At 60.5% G+C, this 14,297-nt stretch overlaps 1 protein-coding gene and 1 long non-coding RNA gene across 5 annotated transcripts in view; one reads left to right on the top strand and one right to left on the bottom strand.

Annotated features, from left to right (window-relative positions):
• Window positions 1-6,231: 6,231 nt before the first annotated feature.
• The window catches only part of spag5 (sperm associated antigen 5), a 38,897-nt gene continuing 30,831 nt past the window's right edge, over window positions 6,232-14,297 (top strand). For all 4 annotated transcript variants that reach the window (XM_070856886.1, XM_070856885.1, XM_070856887.1 and 1 more), the window contains exons 1-6: window positions 6,232-6,548; window positions 8,890-9,088; window positions 10,475-10,594; window positions 11,319-11,411; window positions 11,528-11,662; window positions 13,054-13,173. In XM_070856886.1, coding sequence (XP_070712987.1) covers window positions 6,262-6,548; window positions 8,890-9,088; window positions 10,475-10,594; window positions 11,319-11,411; window positions 11,528-11,662; window positions 13,054-13,173 — 954 coding nt within the window. In that variant the 5' untranslated portion in view covers window positions 6,232-6,261. The remainder of the gene's footprint in view (window positions 6,549-8,889; window positions 9,089-10,474; window positions 10,595-11,318; window positions 11,412-11,527; window positions 11,663-13,053; window positions 13,174-14,297) is intronic.
• LOC139226262 (uncharacterized) overlaps window positions 13,633-14,297 on the bottom strand; it is a 73,439-nt gene continuing 72,774 nt past the window's right edge. Inside the window, exon 3 of the long non-coding RNA XR_011587228.1 lies at window positions 13,633-13,731. This is a non-coding gene — a long non-coding RNA (uncharacterized lncRNA). The remainder of the gene's footprint in view (window positions 13,732-14,297) is intronic.

The raw sequence follows: 14,297 nt of genomic DNA, 5'->3' as shown, positions 1-14,297 counted from the left end.
AGGAGCAGTACTGAGGGGGTGCACTGTCAGAGGGGCAGTACTGAGGGAGTGGCGCACTGTCGGAGGGGCAGTACTGAGGGAGCACCGCACTGTCGGAGGGGCAGTACTGAGGGAGCGGCGCACTGTCGGAGGGGCAGTACTGAGGGAGTGCCGCACTGTCGGAGGGGCAGTACTGAGGGAGCGCCGCACTGTTGGAGGGGCAGTACTGAGGGAGTGCCGCACTGTCGGAGGGGCAATAGTGAGGGAGTGCCGCACTGTCGGAGAGGCAGTACTGAGGGAACGCCGCACTGTCGGAGGGGCAATAGTGAGGGAGCGCCGCACTGTTGGAGGAGCAGTACTGAGGGGGTGCACTGTCAGAGGGGCAGTACTGAGGGAGCGCCGCACTGTCGGAGTGGCAGTACTGAGGGAGCGCCGCACTGTCGGAGGGGCAGTACTGAGGGAGCGCCGCACTGTCGGAGGGGCAGTACTGAGGGAGTGCCGCACTGTCGGAGGGGCAGTACTGAGGGAGCGCCGCACTGTCGGAGGGGCAGTACTGAGGGAGCGCCGCACTGTCGGAGGGGCAGTACTGAGGGAGTGCCGCACTGTCGGAGGGGCAATAGTGAGGGAGTGCCGTACTGTCAGAGGTGCCGTCTTTCAGATGAGATGTGAAAGCGAGGTCCTGTCTGCCCTGTCAGACCCCATGGCTCCGGTTGGGGTGGAGTGTCGAAGGTTTCAGTGTAAGGGGTGTCGCAGTGGTGTGAGGCGGACTGGTTGGGCCGGGTGCTCTTTGCCTTTCCGTCATTGTTGATAGGTTTATATGTAACCTTCAGGGCTGCTGACCGAGGGCCGTGCGGCTCTTTGTCGGCCGGCGCGGACCCGAGGGGCCGGGTAAATTTCCATGTTTGTGTGTAAAAGTTCCCACGGTGACTATTATGAAGAATCCCTCAACCTCCATCACTGACACCTTGTCTGGGCCATTATCACATTGCTGTGTGTGGGAGCTTGCTGTGCGCTCATTGGCTGCCGCCTTTCCCACATTACAACAGTGACCGCACTCCAGAAGTACTTCATTGGCTGTGAAGCTCCCTGGGCCGTCCGGTGGTGGTGTCAGGCGCGATATAAATGCAACCTTGGTTGGCGGCCGATGTTGAGTTGTTGCTGTCCCGGGGCTGGGCGCCGCCTGGGCCGCCTGGGCCGCCGGGGCCGCCGTGGGCTGGCAGCTCCGGGTCGCCTCTTGGCGCCTCCTCACTCTCCTCGCCCACTGCCGGCGGTTGGCCGCGTTGTCGTTGGCAACCGGCCCGGACCAATGGGCAGCGAGGCGGCGCGGCGACGTCAGGACGCACGGTCGCCAGGGGAAACCAATGACAGGCGGAGCGGGAAATTCAAACCTGGAAAAATAAGCTCCGGGGGCGGCCGGAGAGACTGAGGTAGGCCCGGGGTCCGGCTCACCCCCCTCGCTCCGGGCTCCGGGCTCCGGGCTCCGGGCCCCGGGCCCCCGGCTCCCTCACACCCCGGGCCCAGGCCCACTGTCCTGGTGCTCGGCCCCCGCCTCCCGCACAGCCCGAGGCTCGGGCCCACCGCTGCTCGTGTTCTGGCCTGCCCCAAACCTTGACCCCTAGCCCTGACCCTCGCCCCCAGGCCCCAAACCTTGACCCCCAGCCCTGACCCTCGCCCCCAGGCCCCAAACCTTGACCCCTAGCCCTGACCCTCGCCCCCAGGCCCCAAACCTTGACCCCCAGCCCTGACCCTCGCCCCCAGGCCCCAAACCTTGACCCCCAGCCCTGACCCTCGCCCCCAGGCCCTAACCCTTGACCCCCGGCCCTGACCCTCGCCCCCAGGCCCCAAACCTTGACCCCTAGCCCTGACCCTCGCCCCCAGGCCCCAAACCTTGACCCCCAGCCCTGACCCTCGCCCCCAGGCCCCAAACCTTGACCCCCAGCCCTGACCCTCGCCCCCAGGCCCTAACCCTTGACCCCCGGCCCTGACCCTCGCCCCCAGGCCCCTAACCCTTGACCCCCGGCCCTGACCCTCGCCCCCTGACCCACACTCCCGGCGGTGCCCCGCGCTGTTGGCCATTTATTGACGGTGTTTTTCTCCGTTTGGTTCCCCAGGTGGAGACGGGATGTTGAGCTCCAGGAGATCGGCGAAGTCATCGTCCTCGGAGAATGATGGCGAGGAGCTGCAGACGGTGCGTGGGGCAAGGGTCAGGGGGTGAGGGGTCACGGTCCAGCCGGGGTCAGGGGGTGAGGGGTCACAGTCCAGCCAGGACCATGGGGTGGTCAGGGGGCGAGGGTCGGAGGGTGAGGGGTCACGGTCCAGCCGGAACCGCGGGGGCAGGCGAGGGTCAGGGGTCACGGTCCAGCCGGTACTGTGGGGCGGGCGAGGGTCAGGGGTCACGGTCCAGCCGGTACTGTGGGGTGGGCGAGGGTCAGGGGTCACGGTCCAGCCGGGACCGCGGGGCGGGCGAGGGTCACGGTCCAGCCGGGATTGCGGGGCGGGCGAGGGTCAGGGGTCATGGTCCAGCTGGGACCGCGGGATGGGCGAGGGTAAGGGGTCACGGTCCAGCTGGGACCGCGGGGCGGGCGAGGGTCAGGGGGTGAGGGGTCACGGTCCAGCCCACATGCTAAGAGTGAAGTGTTTTAAATGACATAATGTTAACCCTCAACCCTGCATTGACTGGGCCCCTCGCCGTGCCCTGGCCTGCCGTGTGTCAGGCTCCAGGCCCAGGCTTCCACCCCGGGTCTGTAACTGGCCTCAGTGCCCTGGGTGAGGGGGCCGCTCTCGATCATTGACCGTCTGTGGCATGTGCTGCTGGCACCGGGTGAGGCTGGCATCAATAGCAACACCTTTAATGTAGTAAAATAACCCGGGACGTTTCACAGGAGCGATTATCAAAAAATCTGACACCGAGCCACAAAAGAAGATATTAGGATAGATGACCAAAGGCTTGGTCAAAGAGGTAGGTTTTAAGGAGCAGGGAGTGAGGCGGAGAGGTTTAGGGAGGGAATTCCAGAGCTTTTGGAGCTTGGTTGTGATGGCCCCTGGAGTGGAATATCCTGTGGACGCTGACTGGGCTCATGACTGAAGAGTGGCCACTTGCGCGCAGTGCTATAGGGCTCCCGGCAGCTTGTGGATCCGAAATCCAGCACCGTTGGGAAGGCTGGGTGGGACGGGGGCTGAAATCTGTCCTGAATTTGTGTTCATTGCTGTTCTGATGTGGCCTGAATTTTAATGTTTGTGTTTTTCTCCCCCCCCCCCCCCCCCCCCCCCCCCCACCTCCTCAATCCGTGCAGCCGACCAGGAAGTCCGTGCGCGTTCCATTGCGGGACGTGTTGCCCCAGTGCAGCGCTCAGCGGGACCTGAAGAACACCATCGGCGCGAGGCTATCGGTGGCCGTGCCGGGGACCAGCCTCACACCGCTGCTCCGCCAGCTGCAGCTGCAGGTGAGGGAGGGAGTGAGTGAATGAGGGAGGGAGTGAATGAGGGAGGGAGTGAGTGAGTGAGGGAGGAAGGGAGTGAGGGAGGGAGGGAGAGCCGCCCGGCTGTGGAACGGGACCCATCGTGCATTGGAGAACTGTGTATCGCTCCGGGGCAATCTGAGGCCAATGTGCCTCACCCCAGCGCAAGTGCATCCTCTTCCCCCACCCCGCCATAGATGGGGCATTGTGTGGGAGTCACGGATTGTTAACAGGTTTATTTGGGTATGAACTGAATAGTGACAGTGTCGTGACTTCCGGATTTCATCCACTCCAACAATGTCCCTTGTAGGGGGTTGGAAGAATGTGATCCAACTTCCCTGAGTTTCCCTCTCTTCCCTCTGATTTCCCCCCCCTCCCCTTTCCCTCCGATTTCCCCCCCCCCCCGTGTCTCTCTCGGCCGTTCCACCGCTTCTCTGCTCACCACTGCCGCTCTTGGCCCCCGGGGGTGGGGGGGGGGGGGGTGAGAGTCGGGGGAGGGCAGGGAAGAAGAGAGAGTGGGGGGGAGGTGGGGAAGAGGGGAAAAGAGTCAGAGCCTCGGGTCCTGCTTCTCGGCACCACGTGGAGGGAATGATTTGAGCTGGGAGGCAAGGGGGTGGAGCTTGACAGAGACACATCTGTCCAAAAAAAGTGCAGTACAAATAGTTACACTGACAAAATGATGAGGGGCCTGGATGGAGTGGATAGGAAGGACCTGTTTCCCTTGGCAGAGGGGTCGTCAACCAGGGGGCGTAGATTTAAAGTAATTGGAGGGGTGGGATGAGGGGAAATTTCTTTACACGGGGTGGTGGGGGTCTGGAACTCGCTGCCTGAAAGGGTGATCGAGGCAGAAACCCTCACCACATTTTAAAAAGTACCTGGATGTATGAAAATAAGAAAAAGGAGCAGGATTCGGCCCCTCGAGCCTGCTCCGCCATTCAATAAGATCATGGCTGATCTGATCTCGGGCTCAGCTCCACCTGTGCACTTGAAGTGCCGTAACCTGCAGGGCTTCAATCTGGAAAGTGGGATTAGGCCGGGTAGCTCTTTGTCGGCCGGCGCGGACACGACGGGCCGAAATGCTGTAAAGTTCCATGATGAACTGCTACCTGTGCAGTTGCACCATTTTGCTTTTGGGGAAAGTCTGTTTGTGTCCTGAATCGTTGCTTTGTGTTTGCAGGAAGCTGCCCCACTGGCCCACGCTCACACTTACCAGGATCTCTGCCGCAACATCTTTGTGGAGGAGGAGTGCGGCAGCGTTCCCCCGGCGAGGGGGCTGGCTCCGCTGGTGACGATCACGGCCCCCCGAGTGGGCACCTTGCGACGGATGCGGGCGCTCCCCGCGGCAGCCGCTGAACCTGTGATTCCAGAGTCCACGCCGGCCGGGGGCGCAGTTAGACGCCCCGCACACCAGGGGGAGCCGGTCACCGAGGCGCAGGAGGATCCCGAGCTGTCGGTCGGCGACATCGCTGCAATCGTGGGACTGGAGCGAGGCGGACCGTCGACGCCCGTCGTGGCCGCGGCTGGAGACCCCGACGCGCGGCCCGGGCCCGAGCCGGGCACTGCCAGCCCTCTGCCCGTCGGTCTGGAGGTGGTGGGGCGGTCGGTCGGCTTTAGGGGACGATGCCCCGGGGCAGACTCTTCCTGCGGCCCCGAGCAGGAGGCGGACGAGGGACTGATGGACGTGTCGCGGGAGTCGGGGCTGCTCGTCACCGAGGCCCCAGGGGATCCTGAGCCTGTACCCGAGGGGGGAGGGGGTCCACCATCACCCGCTGGGGCACCTGCCGGGCTCGCTGGCGCCCCTCTTCCCGCCGCGGTTTGTGCCGATGCTGCTCAGGACCTTCGACAGGCCCCCGGAGCGACGGCCGAGACCCGTGGGCACCCAGCATCCGGAGACGGACTGTCCGCTCTGTGCGGCCTCGAGCCTGCGCCCGCGGGGAAGGAGGAGGCGGGTGTGGGGACGATGGAGATGGGCACCAGCCCTATGCCAGCCCCCCAGCCTGCGCCCGCGGAGAGGGCGGGGGGCGCAGGGAAGGAAGCAACAGGGGCCCTGGAGTCGGGGAAGGCGGGGGCCCTGGATTCAGGGGCCCTGGACTCTGGGAAGGCGGGGGCCGTGGGCTCTGGGAAGGCGGGGGCCGTGGGCTCTGGGAAGGCGGGGGCCCTCGGCTCTGGGAAGGCGGGGGCCCTGGACTCTGGGAAGGCGGGGGCCCTGGACTCTGGGAAGGCGGGGGCCCTGGACTTGGGGAAGGAGGGGGCCCTGGATTCAGGGGCTGGGGATGCGGCGGAGGCGGGGGCCCTGGACTCTGGGAAGGCGGGGGCCCTGGACTCTGGGAAGGCGGGGGCCCTGGAGTCGGGGAAGGCGGGGGCCCTGGACTCTGGGAAGGCGGGGGCCGTGGACTTGGGGAAGGAGGGGGCCCTGGATTCTGGGAAGGCGGGGGCCCTGGACTCTGGGAAGGCGGGGGCCCTGGAATTGGGGAAGGAGGGGGCTCTGGATTCAGGGGCTGGGGATGCGGCGGAGGCGGGGGCCCTGGACTCTGGGAAGGCGGGGGCCCTGGACTCTGGGAAGGCGGGGGCCCTGGAATTGGGGAAGGAGGGGGCCCTGGACTCGGGGGCTGGGGATGCGGCGGAGACAGGGGCCCTGGAGTCGGGGAAGGCGGGGGCCCTGGAGTCGGGGAAGGCGGGGGCCCTGGAGTCGGGGAAGGCGGGGGCCCTGGAGTCGGGGAAGGCGGGGGCCCTGGAGTCTGGGAAGGCGGCGGCCCTGGATTCAGGGGCTGGGGATGCGGCGGAGACAGGGGCCCTGGAGTCGGGGGGCGCGGGTACGGTGGAGATGGGCACCAGCCCTATGCCAGCCCTCCAGCCCTGCGCCCTGATGTGCCTCTATCACATGGAGAGCCTGCGGACCCCCGCCTGGAGACTGATGGCGGTGGAAATGGGCAGGAGCCGCGTCGCCTGTCGCGAGGTTGGCACGGCGATTACTCCCGTCGGAACACACTGCGCCGCGACCTGCGTGACCCCCGTCAGCCGGGCCGAGAAGGAGGTGAACACGTCGGGGTCGGAGGGAGTACGGAGCAAAGTGACGGACAGCGCGGTGCTCACAGACTCGCTACTGTGGCAGTAAGTTGGGAGAAACTCTCGGGTACAGGGGTGTCGCGGTTACATTAACGGGTGTCATCCACACAGCGCCAGTTTAAACCGCCCTGAACCCCAACCCCTTCACTAATGTCCCTCGGGGAAGGAAACCCGTCGCCCTTACCCGGTCTGGCCTATAGGTGACTCCAGTCCCACACCCACGAGGTTGTCTCTTGCCTGCCCTCTGAATCTACTCCGTTATATCAACAGCCACCCACCTGATCAAGGCGGTCCACACCTTGGGGCAGCTCGGGATGGGCAATAAATGCTGGGGTTGCCCGCGATGCCCACACCCCGAGAATTAATTTAAGAACATTGGTGTATTTGAAGTGTCACTGCCACACGTCTCCAAATATTCTCCGCACTCGTACTGGCCGTGGAGTTGGAGGGCCCTCTGGTGGTCGTCACTTCACAGTGCGCAGTCACAGACCTGCGGGGTGGGCTGGGGAATTATACTGGAAATATCCCCTCCGCCTGTTCTTTATACTTCTCTCTCTCTCTCTTTATTCTCGCTCTCGTTCTCTTTTTTTTTTCTGTGATCGTGTCGTGTTGTGTTGTATGTCGGTTTAGATCCCTCGAGTGTGCGGGGCGGGGGGTGGGGGGGGGTAAGCACCCCTGAGTTCTGTCCATCGGGTCCTGGAGGGACTGATGTTCAGTGGTCGATGCTGCTTCGGTAAATGTGCTTGAGCCTTGTCTGTGCCCCTGCGCACGGTGTGACTGATGGGAACGCGGCCCTCGATGGCTGCGTGTTTTTTGGGAGGGTAAAGTTGCGGATGTTGATCCCTGGGGGGAGAGGAAACCAGTGCAGCCGGAAAATATTGAATTGGGATGCTCCCGACTTGGGATTCACAATTCCTGGTTGTTGAACACATTGGCCCAGAAATCCCGGTTTCTCCTTCCCGCGGGCGTTTGACTGGATTGTAGGAAACAGATGCGCACCTACCTGTTCCTGCTGCGCCCAACGCGAGATCCCGGTCCTGAGGCCACTGACTGCGTGCCGCAGCGCGTGCACATCAGGACATGCGCAGGCCTGGAGCTACGGTCACATGGTTCTGGGCAGCCAATCATGGTAAAGTATGTTCTCATTCATCATAATGGGAACTCTGTAAGTTGGACTTCCCATTATTGTGAATGAGAAGTGCCCCCCCAACACAAAACATTAAAAAAAAATTGAAAAAATACACTACATATTAATAATTTAAATTAAAGTTATTTATGTATTATTAAAACAATATATATTTTGATTTTTTTTTAAAAAATTTAAAAAGTTATGCTTTAAAATAAATAACAGTGGGCAGGGTTTTTAAAAATAAAATGTGTTTTTAAAATTTAATTCTGTTTAAGTGTGTTTTAAAACTCTTACACCTGTAACAGTAGGCTCATCATCACAGGCAGTCCCTCGGAATCGAGGAAGACTTGCTTCCACTCCCAAAGTGAGTTCTCTGGTGGTTCAACAGTCCGATACGGGAGCCACAGACCCTGTTAGAGGTGGGACGGACATTCGTCGAGGGAAGGGGTGGGTGGGGCTGGTTTGCCGCGCGCTCCTTCCGCTGCCTGCGCCTGGCCTCTTCACGCTCTTTGCGTTAAGACTCGAAGAAATCAACGCCCTCCCGGGTGCACTTTCTCCTCTTCGGCCAGGGACTCCCAGGTGTCAGTGGTGCTGTGCACGAGAGTTTTCAGGACATCCGCTGGGCAAGATCTGGGTAAATCCCGCCATCTTGGCCTTTGTGAATGTCCTCGCTCCCAATATGCGGAGGATCTGTCAAGTTTGACAGATCAGGAAAGCTGGTTTTCAGCGCATGCGCATTGTGTGCCGAAAACCAGCTTTTGCGATGTGCCTTCCCGGGTCCGTACACACTCCGTACCGACCCAGGGAGTCCGGGATTTCTGGGCCAGAGTAGTGTTTGTTCGAAAGGGGGAGAGGTTCCCTGGGAAATGAATCTCCGGGGGCCACAGCGACTCTCGACTGGACCCACCCTTGTTCAAACAAAGCCCAAAGATGTGAAGGTGTAAATACCGTGGCCAATGTGGGTCTCCACTATATCAAAGCTGCCATGTTTTTCTCGCCCTCCTTATTTGGTTATCACTGTGTGACGCATGGTCACGCCTACAGTTGCACACTTTTACCAGTATTGGGAGCTGCCTGGGTTCCTGGAGGTGCAGATCTACATTGGCCCCATTCCCACAGCACCACGACGGCACTCCGAGAGGGGGAGACGCTTTGTCCTGCCTGTCGGGGTGTCCACTACTAGAACCATAAGCTTTCTGCTGCCCGGTGCGACCCTGCATTGGCGAGTGTGTCTTTTCAATTTTGTGTTGTCCGCAGCTTTTCCCGAGAGCAACTGCAGTCGGTTCCCCGGGGCGATCTGGAGCGGAGTCTGGAGACGGCCCTGCTAGTCAACGAGGTTCTGTCCGGCCAGCTGAATGAGCTGTCCAAGAGCAAGGGCCTGGGCCTGGGCCTTCGGGTGGGCCCAGCGGATCAGAGGGAGACCTGCACCCAGACCGACAGTACCCAGGCGCCCGAGGTGAGCGGGTCTGAGCTGTGCCCTGGGGGGCTGCCTCGAGCGCTCCTCCCTGAGATGGGGCAGCTATCGCGTTGCAGTTTGCTGTTCATTGGCAGTTGGTTGTTTTGGGAAGCAATTAATTATTTGGAATACACAGACCAGAAACAGGCCACTTGGCCCAACTGCTCCAATCCTCCACACCAGCCCCCTCTCACCCTCTCCATCTCCCCCATCACCATATCCTTCTATTCCTTTCACCCCCATGTGTTTATCCAGCCTCCCCTTAAATACATCGATACTATTCACCTCAACCCCTCCCTGTGGCAGCGAGTTCCACATTCTCACCCCTCTCTGGGTAAAGAAGTTTCTCCTGAATTCCCCATTGGATTTATTAGTGACTGTCTTATATTGATGGCCCCGCGTTCTGGTCTCCCCCACAACTGCAAACATCTTCTCCACGTTTACCCGATCCAACCCTTTACTAATCGCTCACCCCTCAGCCTTCTCCTCCAGAGAAAAGAACCCCGGCCGGTTCAATCTTTCCTAACTCTCATCCTTGTAATTCTTTTTTGCATCTTCTCCTGTGCCTCGATATCCTTTTCATAATATGATGAGCAGAACAGTTCACAGTGCTCAGTGTGGTCTAACTGAAGTTCGATACAGGTTTAGCATAACTTCTCATAAACTTCAATCCAGGGGGAGGGGGTGCAATTGTTCAGAATCCCAAAGTTTCCTTTATTAACCGAGAAGCGACCGTGTTTGGCTTTAGTGTTGGGCAATGTTCCCGTTAAACCGCATGGCCACGCAGCTGTCTGAGTGTTCCCGTGTGGGCCTGTTAAATGCACTCTTCCCCCACAAAATGTAAAGGAGCATTGGAGTCCAGTGACAGAGCCTTTGGAGTGTGGTATAGAGACAGGAAGTGTGTTCGTGCTGCTCTGTGAGCGACACAACATCACTAACGCACACTCACAAAATGGTTCCAACTCGGGCACTTGTCAGGTGACCTGTCACCTGATGCTTTTATTGCATTAACAGCAGTGGCTGCAATAAAAGCATCGGGTGACAGGTCACCGCATCCGTGCGAAGTTGCTGTGTAGCCGAGTGCACAGGAGGCCTGCCATCCTGTACCTGGGACTGAATCCCCTCACTGGGATCTTCCTTAACAGCAAAATAAAGCTGCCTTCATAACACTGGTTTGTAGCCCATCAGCCGGAGGTGCTCTGTCCCTCACCCCCCCACGCCCTGCATGACCTCTGACACTTCACCCCCCACGCCCTGCATGACCTCTGACACTTCACCCCCCCCCCCGCCACGATCGCCCAACCGCATGACGCTTCCCCCCCCCCACCACCACCACCGGCGGCTGGGAATGTAGAAGACGTTTATCTGTTGTCTCTGTGCCGGTAGGTGGAGGAACTTTACCGGAGCCTGTACCTGCAGCACGCTGGCACGGTGCGAGAGCTGCAGCTCTGCGTGGACCAGTACCGCTCGCTCGGCCCGCTGATCGGTGACAGCCGGCAACAGCAGGTGAGTAACGGCATGCGGTGCCCACGGTGGGTGCCCGGGAACCCTGGCTAGCCTTCACGCAGGCCGTGTTGCTGATTTCACCAGCTTCTGTGGGGCCCCCCCCTCCCCGGTGTGTGTCTGTGGGCCCCCCCCCCCCTCAGCCCCCGTGTGTGTCTGTGGGGCCCCCCCCCTCCCCGGCCCCCGTGTGTGTCTGTGCACCCCCCTCCCCCCCCCCCCCCCGACCCCCGTGTGTGTCTGTGCCCCCCCTCCCTGGTCCCCGTATGTGTCTGTGCCTCCCCCAGCCCCCGTGTGTGTCTGTGCCCCCCCCCCCCCCCAGCCCCCGTGTGTGTCTGTGGCCCCCCTCCCCCCCCCCCCCGGCCCCCGTGTGTGTCTGTGGGCCCCCCCCCCCCCCTCCCCAGCCCCCGTGTGTGTCTGTGGGGCCCCCCCCTCCCCGGCCCCCGTGTGTGTCTGTGCCCCCCCCCCCCCCCCAGCCCCCGTGTGTGTCTGTGGGCCCCCCCGGCCCCCGTGTGTGTCTGTGCCCCCCCTCCCTGGTCCCCGTATGTGTCTGTGCCTCCCCCAGCCCCCGTGTGTGTCTGTGCCCCCCCCCCCCCCCCAGCCCCCGTGTGTGTCTGTGGGCCCCCCCGGCCCCCGTGTGTGTCTGTGGGCCCCCCCCCCCCCCGGCCCCCGTGTGTGTCTGCCTGTCTCTATAGCAACGTTTGTGGTGTTTCTGTAACTTCCTCGACAGAATTCCCTGGTTGAGGAAGGTGAGGAAAGTCTGGCCGGTGCAGCTGGAGCTTACGAGGGAATGAAGAAGGAGCGAGCGAGAATGCATGAGCAGGTGAGCCCCGAAACTGGATGGACCTTCACTGTGTGTTCCCACCCCCCCCCGGTGCGGTCCCCCCCGGGCAGTCTCTGTCCCTTGCCCGGTGTGTCACGGTCTCTGTGTCTCTGCAGTATCGAGAGATGAGGGAATTGCTGAAGGGCCACATGGAGACTCTGAGCGCGATGAGGGAGAGGACCCAGCGAGCGTTGCAGCAGAGCGCGGAGTCGCAGGCGCTCGCCGAGACTGCGCTGAGAGAGAAGGAGGCGGTGAGTGAGAATCGCTGAATAAACCGCTGCCCCCCCCTCACCTCCCCCCCCCCCACTCCCTACCCACCCTCCTTTGCTGTGGCACTGCCACCTCCCCCACTCCTCCCTCTTATCTGTGGTCCCAGCTCTGACTCGCGATTCTCTGCTTGCCTGTAAGTCACGCAGCACAGGAGGCCATTCGGCCCATCGAGCCTGTGCCGTGCTCTGTGAGCGAGCGATCCAATCAGTCCCACTCCTCCTCCCCCCCACCCCTCCACTCTTTCCTCACAGCCCTGCAATCTTTTCCCCTTCAAGTATTTATCCAATTCCCGGTTTGAAAGTTACTATTGAATCTGCTCCCACCGCCCTTTCAGGCAGCGCGTTCCCGATCACAACAACTCGCTGCGTAAACACATTCTCCTCACCTCCCCCTCTGGCTCTTCTGCCCATTATCTTAAATCTGTGTCCTCTGGTTACTGACCTTTCTGCCACTGGAAACGGTTTTTCCTTTATTTACTTTATCAAAACGTCATAATTTTGAACACCTCTGTTAAATCTTCCCTTAACCTTCTCTGCTCGAAGGAGACCAATCACAGCTTCTCCAGTCTCAGTCTCTGTCTCTCTCGCGCTCTCGAGTATTTGTTACTGGATGTAAATGCTGCTCCAGATGATTGGATCCATGTGCTGGGTCTGGGGAGTCAGTGGGCTGCTGTTCCGCTGCTTGTGGTACAGACTAAGCTCCAATTTAATCGCTCCACCATTGGTGGCCGTGCCTGGGCCCCAAGCTCTGGAACTCCCTCCCTAAACCTCTCCGCCTCTCTCTCTCCTCCTTTTAAGACACTCCTTAAAAACCGACCTCTTTGACCAAGTTTTTGGTCACCTGTCTTAATATCTCCGTATGTGGCTCAGTGTCAATTTTTTGTTAATACTCCTGTGAAGCGCCTTTCTCCGACATTCAAGGCGCTATATAAATGCAAGTTGTTGCTGTGTTGGCTGCGCTCGGGGTGGTCACTGCAGTCTGCCTCCGCTCTCTGGGTCAGTTGGCTTTGGGCTGAGTTCCAGCCCCAAGTCTCCACGGGTGGACCCCAGGCTCGGCTGCAGCAACCCCCTAACCCCCCCCCCCCCCCCACCCCATCCCGAAACGGGTACTGATCCCACTCCAGGGGGGAATTGACCCCTTCCTGCCTGGGGTGGTACGTGCAGAATAGCCGGGGTGCGTGGGCGGTGCTCCCGTGGAACTGTACCCCAGGGGGAGTCCGTGCTGCGGGTGAGGGACCCCAGGGTGGACATTGGCTCCCTTTGGTTGACGGACCTTGCAGGGTCCCGTAGCCCGCTGCACAAGAGGGCGGTCTTCACTGGTGCGGTGAGTTCCACAATGACTTCCCCCCCCCTGTGCTTTTCCCCCACCCCAGGTGGATCAGTGCTGCCGTGACCTCTCTGCAAGTTATGCGCACAGGCTCGGTCAGCTGGAGCTGGACCTGGTGACTTGGCAACAGATGTGTGAGTCTCTGCAGAGTGCCAGTGTTGAACAGGTGAGCAATATTGGTGGGGGGGTGGGGGGAGAGCTGCCTGCCATCTTCTGTCGATTTAAAGGCAGGACAGTCGGTGACACTGGGGGCAGGTTTGAATGTTATGCTAATGATCAAGGTGGTGGTGAGCCGCCTTCTTGAATCGCTGCAGTCCGTGTGGTGAAGGTGCTCCCACCGTGCTGTTAGGGAGGGAGTTCCAGGATTGTGACCCAGCGACGATGAAGGAACGGCCGGTATATTTCCCAGTCGGGACGGTGTGTGACTGGGAGGGGAACGTGGAGGTGGTGGTGTTCCCATGGACCTGCTGCCTGTGTCCGTCTCGGTGGTAGGGGCCAAAACTCATCACCTCAGCGCCCGCTGCTGCCGACGTTGCTCTTGATCCGCCCAGTGCCACTTTCGGGGGGGGCCTGGAGCGGGCGGGAGGTGAGAGCCGCCGGGAAGCGCCCGCGGACGGCCGAGTGGCGCAACTGAGCTCCCGCCCGCCGAGCTCCCAGATTCCTGCGGGCGGGAGTCGGGGGCAGACCGCTGGCTGGTCGCTCCCCAACACTGAGTACGAAGAATCTGGGGGGGGGAGAAAAAAAAAAGGTAAGTGAACATTTAAAAAAATAAAAATTCCACAGCGACGTACTATTGGAGGTCTTCCAATAGTTTAAAAACATAATTTTACCAATGATTTTTATTTCCAGCTGTTAATGGGCCTGATTCCATCCTCGGCGGCACTTGGGCCGCTAGCACCTCTGCCGCCGAGAATGCAGATTGGAGGCGCACGTTGTCCATTTGCCGCCCGCCGAACTTCGAGGGACCTCGGCCATGAACATCCCGAGCAAATTACCGTCTGGTAACTCGGTGGGCAGAGGCCTTGATGAAAATCGGCCCCTGTAGACTCTCTGCCCATAACACGACTCTGTGCAAATATTAGTATTAGAATTGTAGCAATTTACTGACACTTTGGTCCAAATGGGGGAAATGTCGGGGGGGCAGTTCCTGGACTGGCTCCACACTCAACATCTTTACTTGCAGGAAATCCGATATCCAGGCCCAGCTCCCACACAGCACACCATTCACCAGAATGATACAGGGGATAAAAGGCTTAATACTTGGATTTAAAACGTAATTTAAAGAAAAGA

The sequence above is a fragment of the Pristiophorus japonicus genome, chromosome 16 (genome assembly GCF_044704955.1).
Source record: "Pristiophorus japonicus isolate sPriJap1 chromosome 16, sPriJap1.hap1, whole genome shotgun sequence".
NCBI lineage: Eukaryota > Metazoa > Chordata > Chondrichthyes > Pristiophoridae > Pristiophorus > Pristiophorus japonicus.
The sequence above is the reverse complement of the archived record's forward strand: the minus strand, read 5'-3'. Positions and strand labels throughout refer to the sequence as shown.